Below are 17,524 nucleotides of genomic sequence, written 5' to 3'. Positions count from 1 at the left end.
CCTAGAAAGCATAGTCATTAAGTCAAGGGACATGGAAGGTGTAGTCCAACATCATACAAAGCGGACAAAATTGGTTATCTGTTGATTATTAAATAGGAGTTTCAATGGACCTATATCTGTTGATCAAAGGAATTTCCCCCCAAACCATAACACAAACGGATTTTATTTTCTTCAGATTCCTAGTTTTATTATTAACAAACATATAAAACCAGAAGCTCTAAGATCATTAACACAATTAAAAAAATTCTTAGAGAGGGTTAGGGTAGAGAGGAAAAAATGATTAATTTCTAAAGCAGGGGTCAGCAAAAGTTTTCAGCAGAGGGCCAGTCCACTGTCCCTCAGACCTTGTGGGGCGCCAGATTTTTTTCCGGGGTGTGTGTGTGTGTGAACGAATTCCTATGCCCCACAAATAACCCAGAGATGCATTTAAAATAAATGCACACATTCTACTCATGTGAAGACACCAGGCAGGCCCCACAAGAGATGCATTTTAAATAAAAGGACACATTCTACTCATGTAAAAACATGCTGATTCCCGAACCGTCCATGGGCCGGATTTAGAAGGTGATTGGGCTGGATCCAGCCCCAGGGCCTTAGTTTGCCTACCCATGTTCTAATATGTATTGCTGAGTGGCAATTTAGAGATTTATGGAACCCCTTAAAAAAATATAGGAACGAAATATTGGGACACAGATTTTACCCAAGGATTGGAATAAAATCTTGGAAACTTGACCTATACAATCTGCTTCCAGTTTTCTTAGGGAAAACACTCATAATTGATAGAAATGGGGTTTTAAAAGAGAAACATATAGTAAACAGCAACTTAATTCATAAAATACAAGAAGTTGAAACTCAGCATGAGCACAATCAATGTCAAACGGTGTATCAAAAACATTTAAGAAAGTGAGCAGAACTTAGATCTCTTGAGAATCCTCAGATACTTAACACACTCAAATGGGGCTCTACAAATTAACTGATTTTTTAAAAAAATGATCACAAACCTCTTACTATTCCAGAAATTAACTTTATATTGAGTGACATAGCCTGTAGCTGCCTATAGATATACCAGGTCATGCATGTTCTAAACCAACCAAGTATATGAGCTCAGGCACTATGTAACCTAAATAGTTTTGAACAACTTCTTGAGTTTAAAAGCAATTAAAAAAAACTTCTAGAGAGTGTGTAATGTGGCTATGACCCCAATTTGCAGGAGAAGACTGAATGAAGGTATTAGTTTTGTTCTAAAAATTAATTACCGGAATGCAAGTTATTCAAGCATTCTGCCTTAATAAGAAAATAAATTGCATTCAAAAATTATCTAAAGGGAGGGGGAGGTTCTGCAGTAATGCTCTTAGCTGTTGTGTGAGTGGTTTTTTTAAATGCTTATTTTTGAGTTGGCCAAGGAGCATTGAATGTACCTTTTCTTCCATGTGCAATACATTTACATTTTATTGAGGGAATAAAAATGCAAAAGTAACATAATCCTCATTTCAGATTAAACTATGACATGATGACTATCCATTGAATGGGATAATACCAAAATGGTTGGAAATACCGCATTCCTTTATCACAACTAACTTAAGATGGATATGGGCTACAGAATGTTAGGTTTGTCAATCCTTTCTTCTTAGTTGCTCCCTACTGTTCAGCTGAGGCCTCATCAGAATAACAAAACATTTTGGGGAAAATATACAACCTAGTAAACCAGCACTGGAGGCTAAGATGGAGAATATCTCCACAGCCACCATATATTTCCCTCTTGTGCTCAGATAGGTTGGAACAAATGAAAGCCACACACTGCAAAAAACCAACATGCTGAAGGTGATGAACTTGGCTTCATTAAAACTGTCAGGTAACTTCCTGGCTAGGAAGGCTATAGTGAAGCTGGCAATGGCCAGTAAGCCCATAAAGCCCAAGACACAGTAGAACATGGTGACTGACCCTTCATTACACTCCAGAACAATTTCTTTAGTCACAGAGTGCATATCCAAATCTGGGAATGGGGGAGATGTAGCCAGCCATACACAACAAAGAACAGTTTGAATCAAGGAACAGGAAAGAACAATGGAAATGGCCTGTTGTTTCCCCACCCATTTCCTCATCCTGGAACCTGGTTTGGTGACTCTGAAAGCAAGGACCACAATGACTGTCTTGGCCAACACACAAGAAACTGCCACTGAAAATATCATGCCAAATGCTGTTTGTCGAAGAAGACACGTCACTTTCTCTGGTTGACCGATAAATAGCAAAGCACAAAGGAAGGCAAGAAGGAGGGAGGTGAGGAGAGTGTAGGTGAGGTTCCGGTTGTTGGCTTTGACTATGGGAGTTTCCCGGTGCTTAATGAAGACCCAAAGCACCAACGTTGTGATGAAAGAAAGGGAAAGAGCAAGAACTGCCAAAGTGATCCCCAAAGGTTCTCCATAAGACAAGAAACTGATGTCCTTTGGAATACATGAATCCCGTTCCATGTTTGGGTATTGATCTTGTGGGCACTGCAGGCATTCATCCATGTCTGGAAAAGAAAATTCAAGCTTCTATGCAGTGCAGCACAATTTGTTTTCTACTAAAATAATCAAAATCAAAATGGCAAAATATTAAATATCAGTTGAAAGGTATAATCCAAAAGATTCTTCTGCTTCCTTTTCCTACAACCAAGACTCAGCCGCATTCAGTCATGATTTGCTCCCTTCTCCCCTCACCTTCCTCAATGCAAGATTTTTGGATGAAACTCAGTTTTGGAAACTACGTGTTATCACTTAGCATGAAAATTATTGAGAATTTTACTTGCTCTGTACTTCTATATACACCAGATTTTCATTGACTAGAAATCCATTGATCCCTAAAAATCATTGTGGAATATCAACATTATTATTAAAAAGTTACACAACTAAGTAAATTTAATCTGCCCCAAGAATCGCTGGTCCAGTTTTACAGAGGTACTATTGAAACTCTTCTCTGTAATTCCATCACTGTCTGGTATGGTACAGCCTCTAAGCTGGATAAGAAGTGGCTCTAACGAGCAGTAAGAACTGCAGAGAGGGTAGTTGGTGTTAGTTTGCTTCCAATAGAGACACTTTATGCTGCTCGCATTAGAGAATTGCTGTAGACCCTTCACATCCTGGTCCTCACTTGTTTGATTTACAGTGGTACCTTGACATACGAATGCTTAGACTTCCAAAGGTTTTGACTTACGAAGTCGACAAACCTGGAAGTCTTTTTGCCACATGTGCCCCGCGCGTGCGTTCTGCGCCTGCAAAATCGCGCTTCGCGCATGCGCAGAATGGGTGCTTCGACATTTGAAAACCTCGACTTAAAAAGAGCGCCGCGGAACAGATCGTCTTTGTAAGTCGAGGTACCACTGTACTCCCATCCGGACGTCAGTACAGGACAATATACAAAACCGTCTAGGCACAGGAATAGCTTTTTTCGTTGTGCCATCAAAATGTTGAATCTGTAGTTGTGGGTGAAAGGGAGGCCAGTTGGTAGTATGGGGTCTTTTCGATGTGCTGTTGTATTGTGAGGGGAATACTGTTTGTATGAGGTACGTGGTGTTTTTTTTACATTGCAATGTAGTCGAAGCAAAATTCCAAGTATGGTTGATACTTGTCCAATACATTATTCTATTCTATGTCGTTTTTCTGTTGAAAAGAGTAATTTGATAGGTATAAACTGGTGAGTACTGTGTTCCATATTCAGAGAAGTGCAGAATTCTATATTGAGTTATGCTCCCACCCACACATGATTCCAACCGCTTCCTTTAATATACAGTACAAATTTGTAAACATCAACTTGACTTCTCACAAGATCATTCTTTGACCACTGAACCTGCTCAGTGCTCTTTAAAAGGGAAGGATCATTACACCTCTAGCTATCTCCATAAAGTTGTTTTTGTAACTCTGCAATCTTCAGTTTCCCCTTCAAACAAACATGATATCTTCTTCTGACAGAGTGATAGTTTTTTTCTTTCCTTTTTGGTGCCGATAATAACCTCAATGACTTGGGACAGCTATGGTTAGGTATATCAGACTTTACTTCATATCAAGAACCACATTTTTCACTGAATTCTCAGTACATTTGATATGCTCTGTGCATGATATGCATTACCTGTTTGGTTAGAAAACTTCCCTTGCGGACACAGAATGCAATCATAGCAGCAAAATGGCTCCCCTTCCTTCTTTGTTTTATGGTAACCCAAAGGGCATTTATCATTACAAGCAGAAAAGGGCTGCACCTGTCCACAAATGAAAGAAGAAAATGTTTTCTCTTTTGCAAGATTGTATATCAACACTGGGAACTGTGAATAACTCTGGGAGTAATGGATATGGTGCAAAATATGAATGGACCTCACCTGGTTAAAACTGCTGGGCCACACAATGGCTTCTTCCCAAATCCTCAACACTTCTTTTTGGGGAGCCATGAAATCTATCTTTCCAACTTTGGTTCTCTGAAAGGACTGATTTGGAAATGTGACCCAGTTTATAATATCAAATCCAGCCTCTATCTCTCCATTTTCATTGAAGGAAACCTTTTCCCCAACAGTATTATTAAAAACTATTCTCTTAACAAAGTGGTTAAGCTAAAGAAAGTGGGGATAAAGAAAAAAAACAATCAATGGATAGGTCAAAGGCTGTGGATCATTCCCACTTTATTCCCAGACTCTTGGAAAACTTTATGCCTGGTAATCGTAGATATAGAGAGTGAAAGATGTGCACATACCACCTTGGTAGTAATTAGTAAAGCAATCTTATCCCTGGCAGGGCAGCAGCAGAATGTGACAGGGAGGAACAGCCACCATTGCATCCACACCCATATCACTCACACCTGCTGTGGTGGAAGGCAGGGACAGCAAAACCCTATTCCATGCTCATCATTATGCCTCTTTGGAATTTCCACAGAGTTTCAATTATTTTTTTATAATCAATTGAATCTGGTGAGACCTGGGGCTTTGACAAATTCATGGAGGAAGCAGGAAATCTATTGCTAGTATTCAATGCTGCTATATTCATTCTCCAAAAAATAAATGCATCATGCCTCTGAAAACCAGGCACTAGGGAAGAACAGTGGGAGGAGACTATTGCCAGAATGTCCTGTTTGAAGGTTTCTGAAAGCAGGTAGGCTGCTGCAGGAAGGCCTTGGACTGAACCAGCAGGATCCTTCCTTTGTTCTTAGTGTATTCAGGACATTACCTTCCACAACTCTTGATTCTGAAGTTTTCCTCCTTCATCCACTATCACTCTGCCTTTGTATCTAGATGAATGCATGGCCTGCAATGCATGTGCTACGGCAAAGGCAGCTGTGTAGACACTGTAGCTGTGGCCAGTCATGCTCATTTCAATAACAGATGCAGGAAGAGTCTCCAGCTTCTCATCTCCACTGCAGATGTCTTCATCCTGTAGGTCTACCATAGAGTTGGGGAACCGACACCCAAATGCCTGCTCCCAGAAAACCCTAAGGAAGCCGTCTTCTTTCTCTGAAGTAGGGTTTCTCAACAGAAGAAATTTCTGGAATCCTAACGCCTCACTGGAGTGGACAGCAAAGGATATAGCACCATGGAGGAAGTCTATGTCCCAATCTCTTTGTAAAGGAAAGGAAGTGAACTCCATCTGGGCTGTCATAATCCAAACCTTCCCATTTCTCTTTGTTGAAGGAAGCTCATGTGCTAAAACATGGGAGAATGTCCTCAGGATGAGCATGGTCTCGATTTCACCATGCATGACCAATGCATTGGCACTGCTCCTCATAATGCTTTCTTTCATTTCAAATCCTTCTTCCACCATGTCTACCAATATCACTGGAAAAAGACATTTTGGGAATTCTCGCTATGAAATCAAAGCAGATACCTCTCTGGGCAAACTTGTGCATCACATTCTGTTCAAATCTCTCTCCATTGTCATCCTGTGTAGAAATTACTCCAATCCATGTCCACTTGAAATATAGCAGTAGCCGGAGAATTGCCTCATATTGATGCTCCGAATTTGGGAACATTTGGTGATAGAAAGCAGCTTGGGTTTTCTTATCTATCACTGCCGGAGAGCCATATATGACCTAATGGAAATTTTAAAAGTTATGTGAGGAGAAAAAGACCAATCAGGTGTGTTCAGAGATTCTGTGGTGTTTTGGGGAGGCAAGTAGGAGTGGTGATGCAGAAGTGAGGTCTGTGTATGTTAATATGACTGTCACACTATGGCATTTGTACCAGGCCGACTTCTCTGACATTCCTGCCTCCCCATCTGACATCAGTTCAGGGAGGTTAGGTAAGCACCCCTATCTGACCGTGCTGTTACTGGTTGCTGCTCCACCAGCCCACAGAGTGTGAACAATGTTTTAGATCAGGCGTCGGCAACGTTTTCCGGCTGTGGGCTGGATCATTCCCACAGACGATTGTCCGTGGGCCGAACATGCACAGAAGCAATTTCCGGCGCCACACTGCACATGTCTGGGGCTCTGGAAATTGCTTCTGCGCATGCCCGGAAGCCAGAAATTACTTTTGCACATGCCCGGAAGCCGAAAATCTGTGTGTCTGGGCATGCACAAACGCGGTTTCTTGCATCTACATGTGCGCAGGTGCCATTTCTGGCACTACTCGGCAAGTCCCTGTGCTGCGTTGCGCCGCTTACATGGCCAGATAAATGGCCTCTGTGGGCCCAGATCCAGACTGTGCGCCGGAGGTTGCCAATGCCTGTTTTAGATGATACTTTAAAATTTTCATTTTTATATTAGCACTTTCCTCTTTTTTGTAAATAATTTTTATTCAATTTTCCATTTTAACAGAATAAACATAAAAAACATACAATATAACATATAACTAAGGGGGAAAGAAGGAAAACAAACAAAACAAATCTAATTATAAACATCCATTTTTTTATCATTGTCTTAAGGACTTCCCCTCCCCCCTTTCTGATTTTCATTTTTTAATCCTCTTTGGCAATTCCCTTTATCATAATTTTTAATTCCTCTTCATTATATTCTTACATTTTATATCATCCCCCTCCCCCACTACAATCCCAGAGACCCCCCCCCAGAGAATCCCCAAGTGCAGTAGAAGACGAAAACCAGTCTTTTCATCATTGAAGCCTTCCCCCACTCCCCCCCGGTAACCCCCCCCCCCGCCACCAGAAGGTCCAGGATGAGGGAAGAGAGTGGAGGCAGAGGGACTCCGCTCTCCTTAAACATCCTAATTAATCTATTCTATTTACACTTACTTTTCTTTATCCTTCCAAATTGCTCCATAACTCCAATTATTAATTTTATTAAATTCCATTCCATTTCTATTTATTCACCATTTTCTTCCACCCCCCTCTTAGCTGCAGATACCTTAATTCTCACCATTTGCATCTTAATAACCATAACTGTCAACTGTCACCCCACTCCCATTCTCCAATGTCTCCCCCCCATCATCCAAGTTCTCGCCCTGCCATATCCCAATCCACCCCTTTAATCTTTTCAAACCACTCCTGACAGCTCCCTTTCCCATTCCCATTCCTTCTTTTCTTTTCTTCCCTGCTTCTGCCATAAATATCATTCTTGTCCACTCTTCTTTTCTTGTCAACTGGAAATCAAGTCCTCTTTCCTGAATAAAAGCAAAGTCTTTCTCTGCTTCTTTTTCCTCTGAATCCTCTTCTCCATTCTCCAAATCTTGCTCTTTTCCTTCTATTTGCACTTTTTCTCCAGAATTCTCTTTAACATCTTTGAAGCAGTCTCCAAATTTTCTCACCTCAGTCATGCATACTTTCAACGCCTGCTTATTTTCCAGCATTAATTGTTGTAGTTCCACAAAAAAGACATCTGTTGTTGATACTGCCATCTGTCCAGCTTGAAGGTCACTCCAGTGTGAAAACAGGATATGGGGGTGTGCATTCAATGTATCCAAATAAAAAGCGAAAGTGGAATGTATCTTTTTACAATGTCACCATTCCCCGCCCCCTGCCGCTCAGACGAGGGATGTCGATTTTAGATCCAAACCCTCAGATTTCACAGGGATTTAAATCTTATTAACTTCTTCCCCCCTCCGCCTGCTTCTGGGGGGAAGATTCCAGTCCTGCCTTTGGAAGTTTAGCAACTTCTTAAACTGTTTTCTGGCTTCAGGTACGAGTTATTGCTTCTAAACCACTCAGTGGGTAGAGACCGGCTTCCGTTTTTTCCAGTCCCTTTCCCGTGACCAAATTTCTTCCGAATTAGTCCAAATAAAATCAATACTCATGGTACAGTCCTTTTAATTCAATTTCCTTTAGGAAGAATTGAGCGCTCATGCCTCGCAGTCCTGCAGCTTCGCGCTGTCAAAGGGAACGATCTTAGTCCGTTTGTGCAGCAGCTCCAGACCCCCTCGCTCTCGGTGGCTCAAAACAGAGCTGTGCCGGGGAGGGGGGAGCCTGCGTTTTTTGCGCCCTGCCGGACACTATGTCCCCAAAATGCTCTATTTGGGGTTTCTTCAGGGGGGTCCGCTGTGCTGGAGTGGCACCCCCACCTTCGGCGTGCCAAGGTCTGCAAACCTCCGACCGCACAATGGCCAGAGCTCAACCGGAAGTATTTTAGCATTTTCCTTCCAGCTATTTAAGATCTATTTTGAGGAGTGCATGGTGGTTGGCAGGAAGCAATCAGGTTGGATGTGGAGCCAAGTCCTGGACTTCCGGGAAGAAGCCATAGCACGTTGGTTGCATCTGCCATGAGCTCTTGACAAATGTAATAAAGTGGTGGCTGAGGATAGTGCAGTGAAGGGAAACTGAGGGTTTGCCTCCTTCACCCCAAAATCTTAGGCTTCAAAAAGCGAAAAAGTATTGCAGACCTGAAATTAAGAGCCAGCATGAACCTCTTGCCTAATTTAGGAAGAGAAATGATGGAAAGTTTTATTGTTGATTTAGATGTATCAATGAGCACTGGCGTCCGTTTACTGTACTGACCAACAGTTGTTATCTTGTCAGCTTGACCTGTACTCAAACATGAGTGACCTGTGTTGTTTATGTTGTTTGAAAATGGAACTGCATTACATGGCTGTCTGTGGGTAGGATAGAATGTTAGATAGGCACTCTCTGACTGCTCAGAGAAGCAAGAGACAGTGGGAAATTATGAGAGTGCATCCAAGGATAAGGAATTTTAAATGTATCACATTAACTGTTGATGTTGTACAAAAAATATTTTTTGAGCAACTGGGAGAATTTAAAGCAGAAATATGTAAAATGGTTTTGGGAGGAAATACTGATGGAGAATTGCCAGAAAGAAATTCTGTGTGCAATTTGGGTTGAATTTGGAAGAAAAAGCTACTAAGTCTCTTGCAACTTTTCTGGAAAAATAATGGAAAGAGAGGAGATGGAAATTTGAATTCTTTTTAAAAATATGGATTGACAAACTTGGTTGTCAGGAAATGAGATTGGAAAAAAATGGACTTGGGTGTGAATTAAGGATTACAGTCATACCTCGGGTTACGAACGCTGCAGGTTGCACATTTTCAGGTTGCGGACCGTGCCAAGCCCAGAAGTACAGGAAAAGGTTACTTCTGGGTTTCGACGCTAACACATGCGCAGAGGCGCAAAATGACATCATGCGCAGAAGCACCGAATCGTGTCATGCTCCTTCTTGCCTCCCTCCACCCCCCCAAGCACATCTCTCTCTCTCTCTCTCTCTCTCCTCAAACCAGCTGGGCTGCGGAGCTCTTTCCTGCCTGGCTTTGGAGCCATTGTCTTTCTGGCTGTTGAGGAGAGTGCTGTGCTCCAGCTGTCTTGGGCCCACTATCAACTCAGATCAACCCCGTGATCAATTGATCGATCAAGATCGACGGGTTGGACATAGAGGATGTATAACAAGCTGTCTGATGGAGAAGGAATTCCTTCTCCTTTGATCTCCCCTTAATTTAAATTGAGTACTACTAGCTTTTAGCCAAGCAGCTCTGACCCCTGTATTTATAACTGATTTGATCAAATTAAATGGAACTTCCGATTCGAAGGATTTATTTGTACTTGCAAACAGATGCATCAGACAAAATAACTATGTGTCTCCTCCTGATTTGCTGTAATCTTACACAGAGAAATAGAGTAAGAACAATGAACATGGAATGACTATCAATGGAGAGAAATCTGAACACAGAGAGGTCACTTCTGCAACAGCGATGAAGGAAGCAGTTAACAACGTACAAAATCCACACTCCTCCTTATATACATTTAAGGAAAAGCCTTTAACAGTATTAAAAATCATCTAGAGAAAAACAAAAATGAAGCTATGGTACTGAGTATGAAAAAGAAAATTCTGACTGACATTGAAAATTCTGACCCCAAATATATCTGGGAAATTATCAGGAAGAAGCTTATAGAAAACAGTGTTCTCTCCATTCTTGAGGTCACTAAGTATAGCACTTGCTCCCCCCTCTTTTTAAATCTCCCTTTGTGTAGAGATCTTCAAAAGGGATATATAACAAATCTTAAGAACCATGAATTTTGTAGGCTGCTTATGTTAGCCAGATTTAACATGTCTCCCTCCATGCTAGTAAGAGGTAGGTATTTAGCTCTCCCAAAGTCTGAACGTCTCTGCAAGTGTGGTAAGAAGGAACTCGACACATTGGAGCATATTTTCTTTTCTTGTAATTTTGACACAGACTCTAGAAGTCAATTGTTAGATGCCTTACGGATGGATAGGTTGATTTCTATGCTTCCAACTATCCAAACGCTGATATCGGATAGGGATGATGGAATCACTTTAATAGTGGCTGAATTTTTAAGTGCAGTCCCTAGAGAAAGACTACGCCATTGCAAAGGGGACTAGTGGTTCTTAACTAAATAGTGGTGTGGTATTATTATATTGTTGTATTATTCATATCATTTGATTTTTTTAAACAAAGGATCATTATGAGAGGTTTTAAGTTATTTTATGGATTGGTGTTGAATTTTAGAGTTAAAGATTTGATTGATATGAGTCCTGTTTTGTTGAGCTTATATTTTATACAATTTGCATATGTCTGTTCGAAAATGTCTGTTATGCCTAATAAAGGTTTTGTTGTTGAAAAAGAAAAGAAAAGCCTTCTGCAAATTAACAAGGAGTTAGCTAACCTCCTTGATCTCTAAGAAAATAGGAGGTGACATTGGATTTAATATTCTAAGACACTACAGAAGATAAAGCAGGAGATTATAAAAAAACCTTAATAACATGATGAGCCACAGAAATTCCAGAAGTCCTCATTACAGTAAGATATAGAAATTGTTTATAGCAGTCTAGCTCCCAAACAAAAAAGTGCAGTATTTTCCCATGATATTTTTAATTTATTTTTTGCTTTGACAAATTTCTCATTACAGGCAAGCTTATGAAAACTATCAGACTGAAAGGGTGGTAAGTGTATAATTTTTTTAAAAAAAATGAAAGGTGTTGCAAGATCTGAATAGAGATACACTGATACAAGGGTAGGCTCTGAGCCCCGCTACAGAAAAATCACAGGGACCTCAAATACATTATTATTGGGGTTTCCCATTTCATTTCTGTGAATAAATGGATGGTATTACTCATTCTTCCACCATTACTCAATTTGGAAACACCATGGGATCTGAAAGAATTGGAGGAGGAGAAGAAGAAGAAGAAGAAGAAGAAGAAGAAGAAGAAGAAGAAGAAGAAGAAGAAGAAGAAGAAGAAGAAGAAGAAGAAGAAGCCTTGTAGATCCATTCAGTTGAAAGTCTCTTCTAAGAAATGTAAAATAGAAAAGACCCCAGAAATATCAGACCATTGCATTAAAACTCATTCTCCTCAGCACTATGTGTTTCCTTATATCTCATCAATCAAAATATTACCTTTGTTAAATTCAGAATCCTAGCAAAGTACGGTAAGTGTTCTTCACAACTCTTAGTTAGCAACTTCCGGTTGATTATAACAAAATGTTATTCATATAATACAGTTAATTCATCCTGCAATCCATAGAAATAATATGATTTACTTCCACTATACAGAGTAGGGTAGTTTCAATTTTTTCATTTATTATTGGCTTTCTCACCTTCAGTTTACTGTTGTACCTTTACAGGCTACCACAATTTAATTATTGTGCTACAGAATTCAATAATTACATTGGAATTCCACTTAAGATCCTTTGAATATTGTTCCTTGTTAATCTTAATGTTCTATTTTATTTTTTGAACACTTGGAACCTCGACTGGACACAAGTTGACAGAAAGCAATATATATGCTGATCATTTGGAGTTCGGTAATCTTAGTGCTCACTGGAAGGACAAATCCTGAAGCTGAGGCTCCAATACTTTGGCCACCTCATGAGAAGAGAAGACTTCCCTGATGTTGGGAAAGATTGACGGCGCAAGGAGAAGGGGACGACAGAGGACAAGATGGTTGGACAGTGTTCTCGAAGCTATGAACATGAGTTTGACCAAACTGCGGGAGGCAGTGGAAGATAGGAGTGCCAGTGTGCTATGGTCCATGGGGTCACGAAGAGTCGGACATGACTAAACAACTAAACAACAGCAATCTCTTTTTACTATATGTTGGAATTTGTTATTTATTTGATAGTGTTGCATGAAATATCTCATTTTCAATGATCTTTTTCATATGTCTGATGTTATCCAAGGTCATACCTTGAAATGTAAAGGTTTTAGCAATCAAAGTGCATGCATCTTATCTGTGGAATCTTATGCACAATCACAAAGCATATTGAATTAGATACTGGATACCAATTGCTGTGAAGTGTGGAGAATGATGTTGTGCTCATGTCCTGCCCGTGGCCTTCCCAAAGGCATTTGATTGGCCACTTTGAGAACAGAATGCAGGGCTAGATAGGCTCCTGGCTTGATGCAGAAGGAGTTTTTTTAATACTCCGACTTCTGGAAGCCTCACATGACAAAACATGGCAAATAAAACTTTCAGAAGGAAAGCCTTTACAATAAAGGGATGAACAAATGCCTTATTAACCTCACCTACTGCATGCATACATCTTACCTGTGGAATCTTATAGATGCTTGGGATATCTCCCACGTGGTGACAGACTTCAGAGACAGGCCCCCCAATAACTGCTCCTGGATTGTTCTGACTATCACATTTGTAGTTGGGGGTTAATTTGTCCAGTGAAGAGAAGAGTTCCAATGAGGCATGATAGGTCCATTTTACAGTGAAGTAGCTATTATAGATATGGAAGCCTAGAGTGACATTAGGTGAAATGTGGGGGTTTTCATTGATCTCCTTGACAGCAAATATCAAGGCCAGGATATGTTGGTAGATGTGGGTCATCACCCTGCAATTAGAGTTACTTGCACTTTGAGCATGGATTTGCTGCCGAATATGATATATGCTTCTCTTAAGTTCCATGCATTATTATTGAATACATTATTGTATAATGATTCAGATCTAAGTATTCAGATCTAATACTTTGGCCACCTCATGAGAAGAGAAGACTCCCTGGAAAAGACCCTGAGGTTGGGAAAGATGGAGGGCACAAGGAGAAGGGGACGACAGAGGACAAGATGGTTGGACAGTGTTCTTGAAGCTACCAACATGAGTCTGACCAAACTGCGGGAGGCAGTGGAAGACAGGAGTGCCTGGCATGCTCTGGTCTATGGGGTCACGAAGAGTCAGACACGACTAAACAACAAATGCATGAGGAAATATTGTTACATGCAGTTGTGCTTTTATCATCTGTGCTCACTAGCACAGTGCTGATACAGCATTCAGAACATCTTGAGAATTCCTCACAGTCCAATAGCTCTGCAGATTTTGAAGGTATTTAATTGCATACCATGATATAAGGCATTAGTCATATTCCGAGCACTGAAATAATCGAACTAAGTATCCCAATTCCCTTCCTTTCAATGGGTTTATTCTGAATATGACTTAGTTGACTATCACCTTTAGTGTTGTTCTTCAAAACGGGGTCAAATATAAATAAAATCAAACGTCATGAAATATAACTTAGTGACATAGGAAGCTGCTCTCTAGCTCAGTAGTGTCTACACTAGCTGGTCATGGGTCTCTGACATTTTCTCTGCCCCACCTCAAGATGTCAGGGATTGAAACAGTGACCTCCTCTGGACGATGAAGATGCTCTACATTTGAGTGACAGCAGCTTCCACTTATCAATACTTCCACAGCAAATAAGAAACAACCCAGAGAAAGCAATAAACATAGTTGGTCAAAAATAAAAAAGGACACTGCTCTCTCACAGTTTCTTCCTTACAACCAGGGAATTCGTAAACACACCTAAGCAGTATTATCATCTCAGTGCTGAAGGGTAATGTGGCATAGCTAGGACAGAAACAGGTCATTCAGACACATGACATTACAAAGGAACTTAAAATAAAAAAGCCTTACACAGTTTCTTCAAAGATGTCATTAGAAGGGAGTTTTCTGAAAGTGATTGGAATGGAAAATCTATATATCTGAGCTATAATGCTGGCAATGATGAAGTCTCCTGGTTGGTAGAACTTGTGGAGAATGGGAAGAGGGTTGCTGACACTACATTTGATGTCAGGCGTCTTGAATGCCACCAGAGGCAAAAAGACCAAGACTGCCAATGGCAGTAGTTTCTGTGAAAGAATTCCTTCTCTACTCCCATTCTCTTGCCTCCACATTATGCCTTACTGTGTTCTGTGTTGAGTCCTACAGCCTGATTTGAGTGACTGCAGCACACAGGATGATGTGTGGCTCAGGCTGTGCCATCTAATATGTCCATGATCAGATTTACAAAGCCCTCAGACCAAATTGGATGGGGGATAGTTATGGAAACCTTGTGTCTTGTAGTTTTTGTCATGGTTACTACAGCAGCCTTGAGACCTGGAGAATAAGTAGCATGTAATCACAATTAATTAGATAATTAGATAATTATAATTAGGTAATTATAAGGGAGATAATCGCCTATTCAGAATTACAATTTCTGTGAGACATTTCAGAATAAACAAAAAGTTTTCAAGTCCTGAGGACACAGATTCCAAGCTGAGTTGGGTGGTGTGTCAACCAATCAAGAAGGAGTGGAGATTTAAAATTTAGAACCTTACAGTTAAACTGTCAAAATTGGGAAGCCCTTACATAGGGCTTAACCGTCAGATATGGCTCAGAAAGAGATTAGATTAGGACCTGGAAAGGGCTTTATTAGGTGTTAGCTAGGCGGTGCAACCTAGAATATGAATCAGTTTATTCCTGAACACGTTATTTTTTTTATATAAATCATTTTAATTAAATTTTCCACTTTAACCACCCAATCATACTCCAAATTATACAAATATCAATTAATCCAAATATTCAGCCAAATTATAAAAAAATTATCCGGACTTCCCATGCTTCTACTTCGGAGGATCTGATCATCTTATAGTTTACTGCATTTCTAATTAATATAATCAAAGCCATTTCCAATAGTTCTGTTGTTATCCTCTTCTTTTCACAGCCTCTGAGTTGTTCCAGCAAGCGAGTTTAACCAAGCAATATATGACTGTGTGGATTTTATGCCCATGATTCCCTTCCATAGATTCGCAATATCTCCTCACACGCTGGTATTCTGCCAAATCAGTCCAATAGTCCGAGAGTCTTTTCAATGCTGCTGCCGCCATCTTCACACCCACGAACTTTCCAGGATACAGTCCAAAACGTTTTTTGACAAGACTCCAACAGCTAATGAGATTTACTTCTGTTTAATGTTAGTAATTTAGGAAATCTTTGATCAACTTCCAAGCAAATCTAAAAATAAAAGCCTTAATTGTATATATTTTCATTTCCACACAGTTTAATTTTAAAAACCATATTATGTCAACAAATTCCAACTTTCCAGTCTCGCTTGCTGTAAATGTTATAAACGGTTCTTCTAGGGGTTTTTTGTTAGGTAAGATAATAAGGCACAAATAAAAGAGTCTCGCCCGCCTTCCATTCCATTCCCACATACTAACTCTGTCTCTGATGTAATCCTTCTTCAATTCAATTTTCCTTCAGTGGCTGGGTTGTTTTTGCAGAATAGTTCCTCCCTCCTCGTCTGAAGCATGTCCAAAACTTAAATCTAATTTTTCCTCTTAAGATTTGGAACTTGGTTCGCTTCGCAGAAGCAGCATCCAGGAGTGCCAGACTATCTCAGGGGCTTCCATCCAGTGTCCCCAGCCCCTCCTTCCTTCCAAAGTAGAAGCTAGTAGTTGATGGGTATCTGTGGATGAGACTGCGTCTTCCCATATGCCCTGGGGAGATTTAGGGAGGCTGATTACTCCCATCTCAGCTTCTAATTACCCCGTGATAGCCGGAGAGATGGTATTTTCAGCCATCTTCTGCGGCGCCCCAAGTGGAAGTGAGAGTTTTAAGTTATTGTCTTTTTAAAAAAAGATTTTTATTGAAGTACTGCCATGATGTCTGACTGAATAAATTCAAATAAATAATTAGTCCAGACCTCTACTGTCCATTTTTCTCTATCTTTCCAACCTAAAGCTATTGTTGCCTTTCCTGCTAGTATCATTGCTTTGAAGGTGTGCTGGTCACCTTTCTCTATGGCCGTGTTTCCTAGTATACCCATTGTCATAAGATTGAAGTCTATAGGTAGCTTCACTTTAAAAACTTCATTAATAACCTTAAGGATTTTATTCCAAAATCCCCCTACCTCTGGGCATTCCCAATACATATGGGAGAACCATCCCTTGGCTTGTTCACAGTGCCAGCAGTTAGGGTTCAATCCTGGTATCATATTAGCTAGCTGAGCCGGAGTTCTATACCATTTTAGAAAGAATTTTAGTTTGAGCTCCCTAAATTTGCTTACTTTAATCTCATCTATTCCTTTCATTATCCTTTCGACCTTTGATTCACTAATTTGTTCTTCTTTACTCCATATCTTTTGAATAAATTGGGTTGTCAGTTCTTTATTTGTAATCATCCTCTTATAGATTTTTCCTATCATTCCTTGTTTAGTTTTTTCCATTTGTTTATATAGTTCCTCTATTGGCTCTTCCAATCTCACATTTCCTATCTCTTGGGCTTTAAGAATTTTATTATATAACCCTCCAATTTTTAACCAGTATTGGTTACCTATGTTCTCTGTTACTTCCTGCAATGACTTTAAGGACTCTCCTCTATACATATCTTGGACTACATGATATCCCTTAGCACTAAGAATTTTCCACCATTTGGGGTTGTCTATTGCCTCGTATATGCTTTCTTTTTTAAAAAAATATTTTTTATTAATTTTACAGATTACAAAAAAGATATATATAAGAAAGACGCTTACATAGACAGATTTTCCACCTTCTTTCCACCCCCCTCCCATGGGCCCTCCCCTGCCACAGGAGAATCCCATGCAGGCGGGCAGTTGAAGATGGTCCATTTTGTAGTTGAGTTTATGTCCCCCCCTCCCCCAGAGTCCCCTCCTGCCACCAGAGAGCTCCAGGGGCAGAGAGCAGGGAGACAACCACCCCGCTATCCAGAAAGAAAAAATCTATACTAAAAAAAAAGAAAAAAAATTCAGAAAAAATGATAGCAAAGAAAAAAGACAAAAAACAATAATAAAAACAATCTTCTTCAAATTTACATTAATAAACCATATTTTGTGGGCTTCCCCTACCTCCCCCCTTTCCAGATTTTCATCCCTTTACTATCC

The 17,524-nt window shown here is 40.2% G+C and overlaps 1 protein-coding gene across 1 annotated transcript; it reads right to left on the bottom strand.

Moving 5' to 3' along the window:
• Positions 1–1,613: 1,613 nt before the first annotated feature.
• Positions 1,614–13,191, bottom strand: LOC132591126 (vomeronasal type-2 receptor 26-like). The gene is made up of 5 exons (XM_088655501.1): positions 12,913–13,191; positions 5,187–6,045; positions 4,349–4,576; positions 4,105–4,231; positions 1,614–2,512 (listed from the first exon to the last, which is right to left on the bottom strand). The coding sequence occupies exons 2-5, from the start codon at positions 5,775–5,777 to the stop codon at positions 1,614–1,616; spliced, it is 1,845 nt and encodes a 614-aa protein (XP_088511627.1). The 5' UTR covers positions 5,778–6,045; positions 12,913–13,191.
• Between the last annotated feature and the right edge of the window lie 4,333 nt (positions 13,192–17,524).

Source organism: Zootoca vivipara, chromosome 12 (genome assembly GCF_965207765.1).
Source record: "Zootoca vivipara chromosome 12, rZooViv2.hap1.1, whole genome shotgun sequence".
Classification (NCBI taxonomy): Eukaryota; Metazoa; Chordata; class Lepidosauria; order Squamata; family Lacertidae; genus Zootoca; species Zootoca vivipara.
The sequence above is the reverse complement of the archived record's forward strand: the minus strand, read 5'-3'. Positions and strand labels throughout refer to the sequence as shown.

Coding starts and splice junctions, on each gene's coding strand:
- LOC132591126 (XM_088655501.1), bottom strand. CDS start 5,777: ATGGTGGAAGAAGGATTTGAAATGAAAGAAAGCATTATGAGGAGCAGT. Junction 4,577..5,186: donor AGAATCAAGAGTTGTGGAAG/GTAATGTCCTGA, acceptor CACTTTCTTTAG/CTTAACCACTTTGTTAAGAG. Junction 2,513..4,104: donor GAAGTTTTCTAACCAAACAG/GTAATGCATATC, acceptor TTTCTTTTCCAG/ACATGGATGAATGCCTGCAG.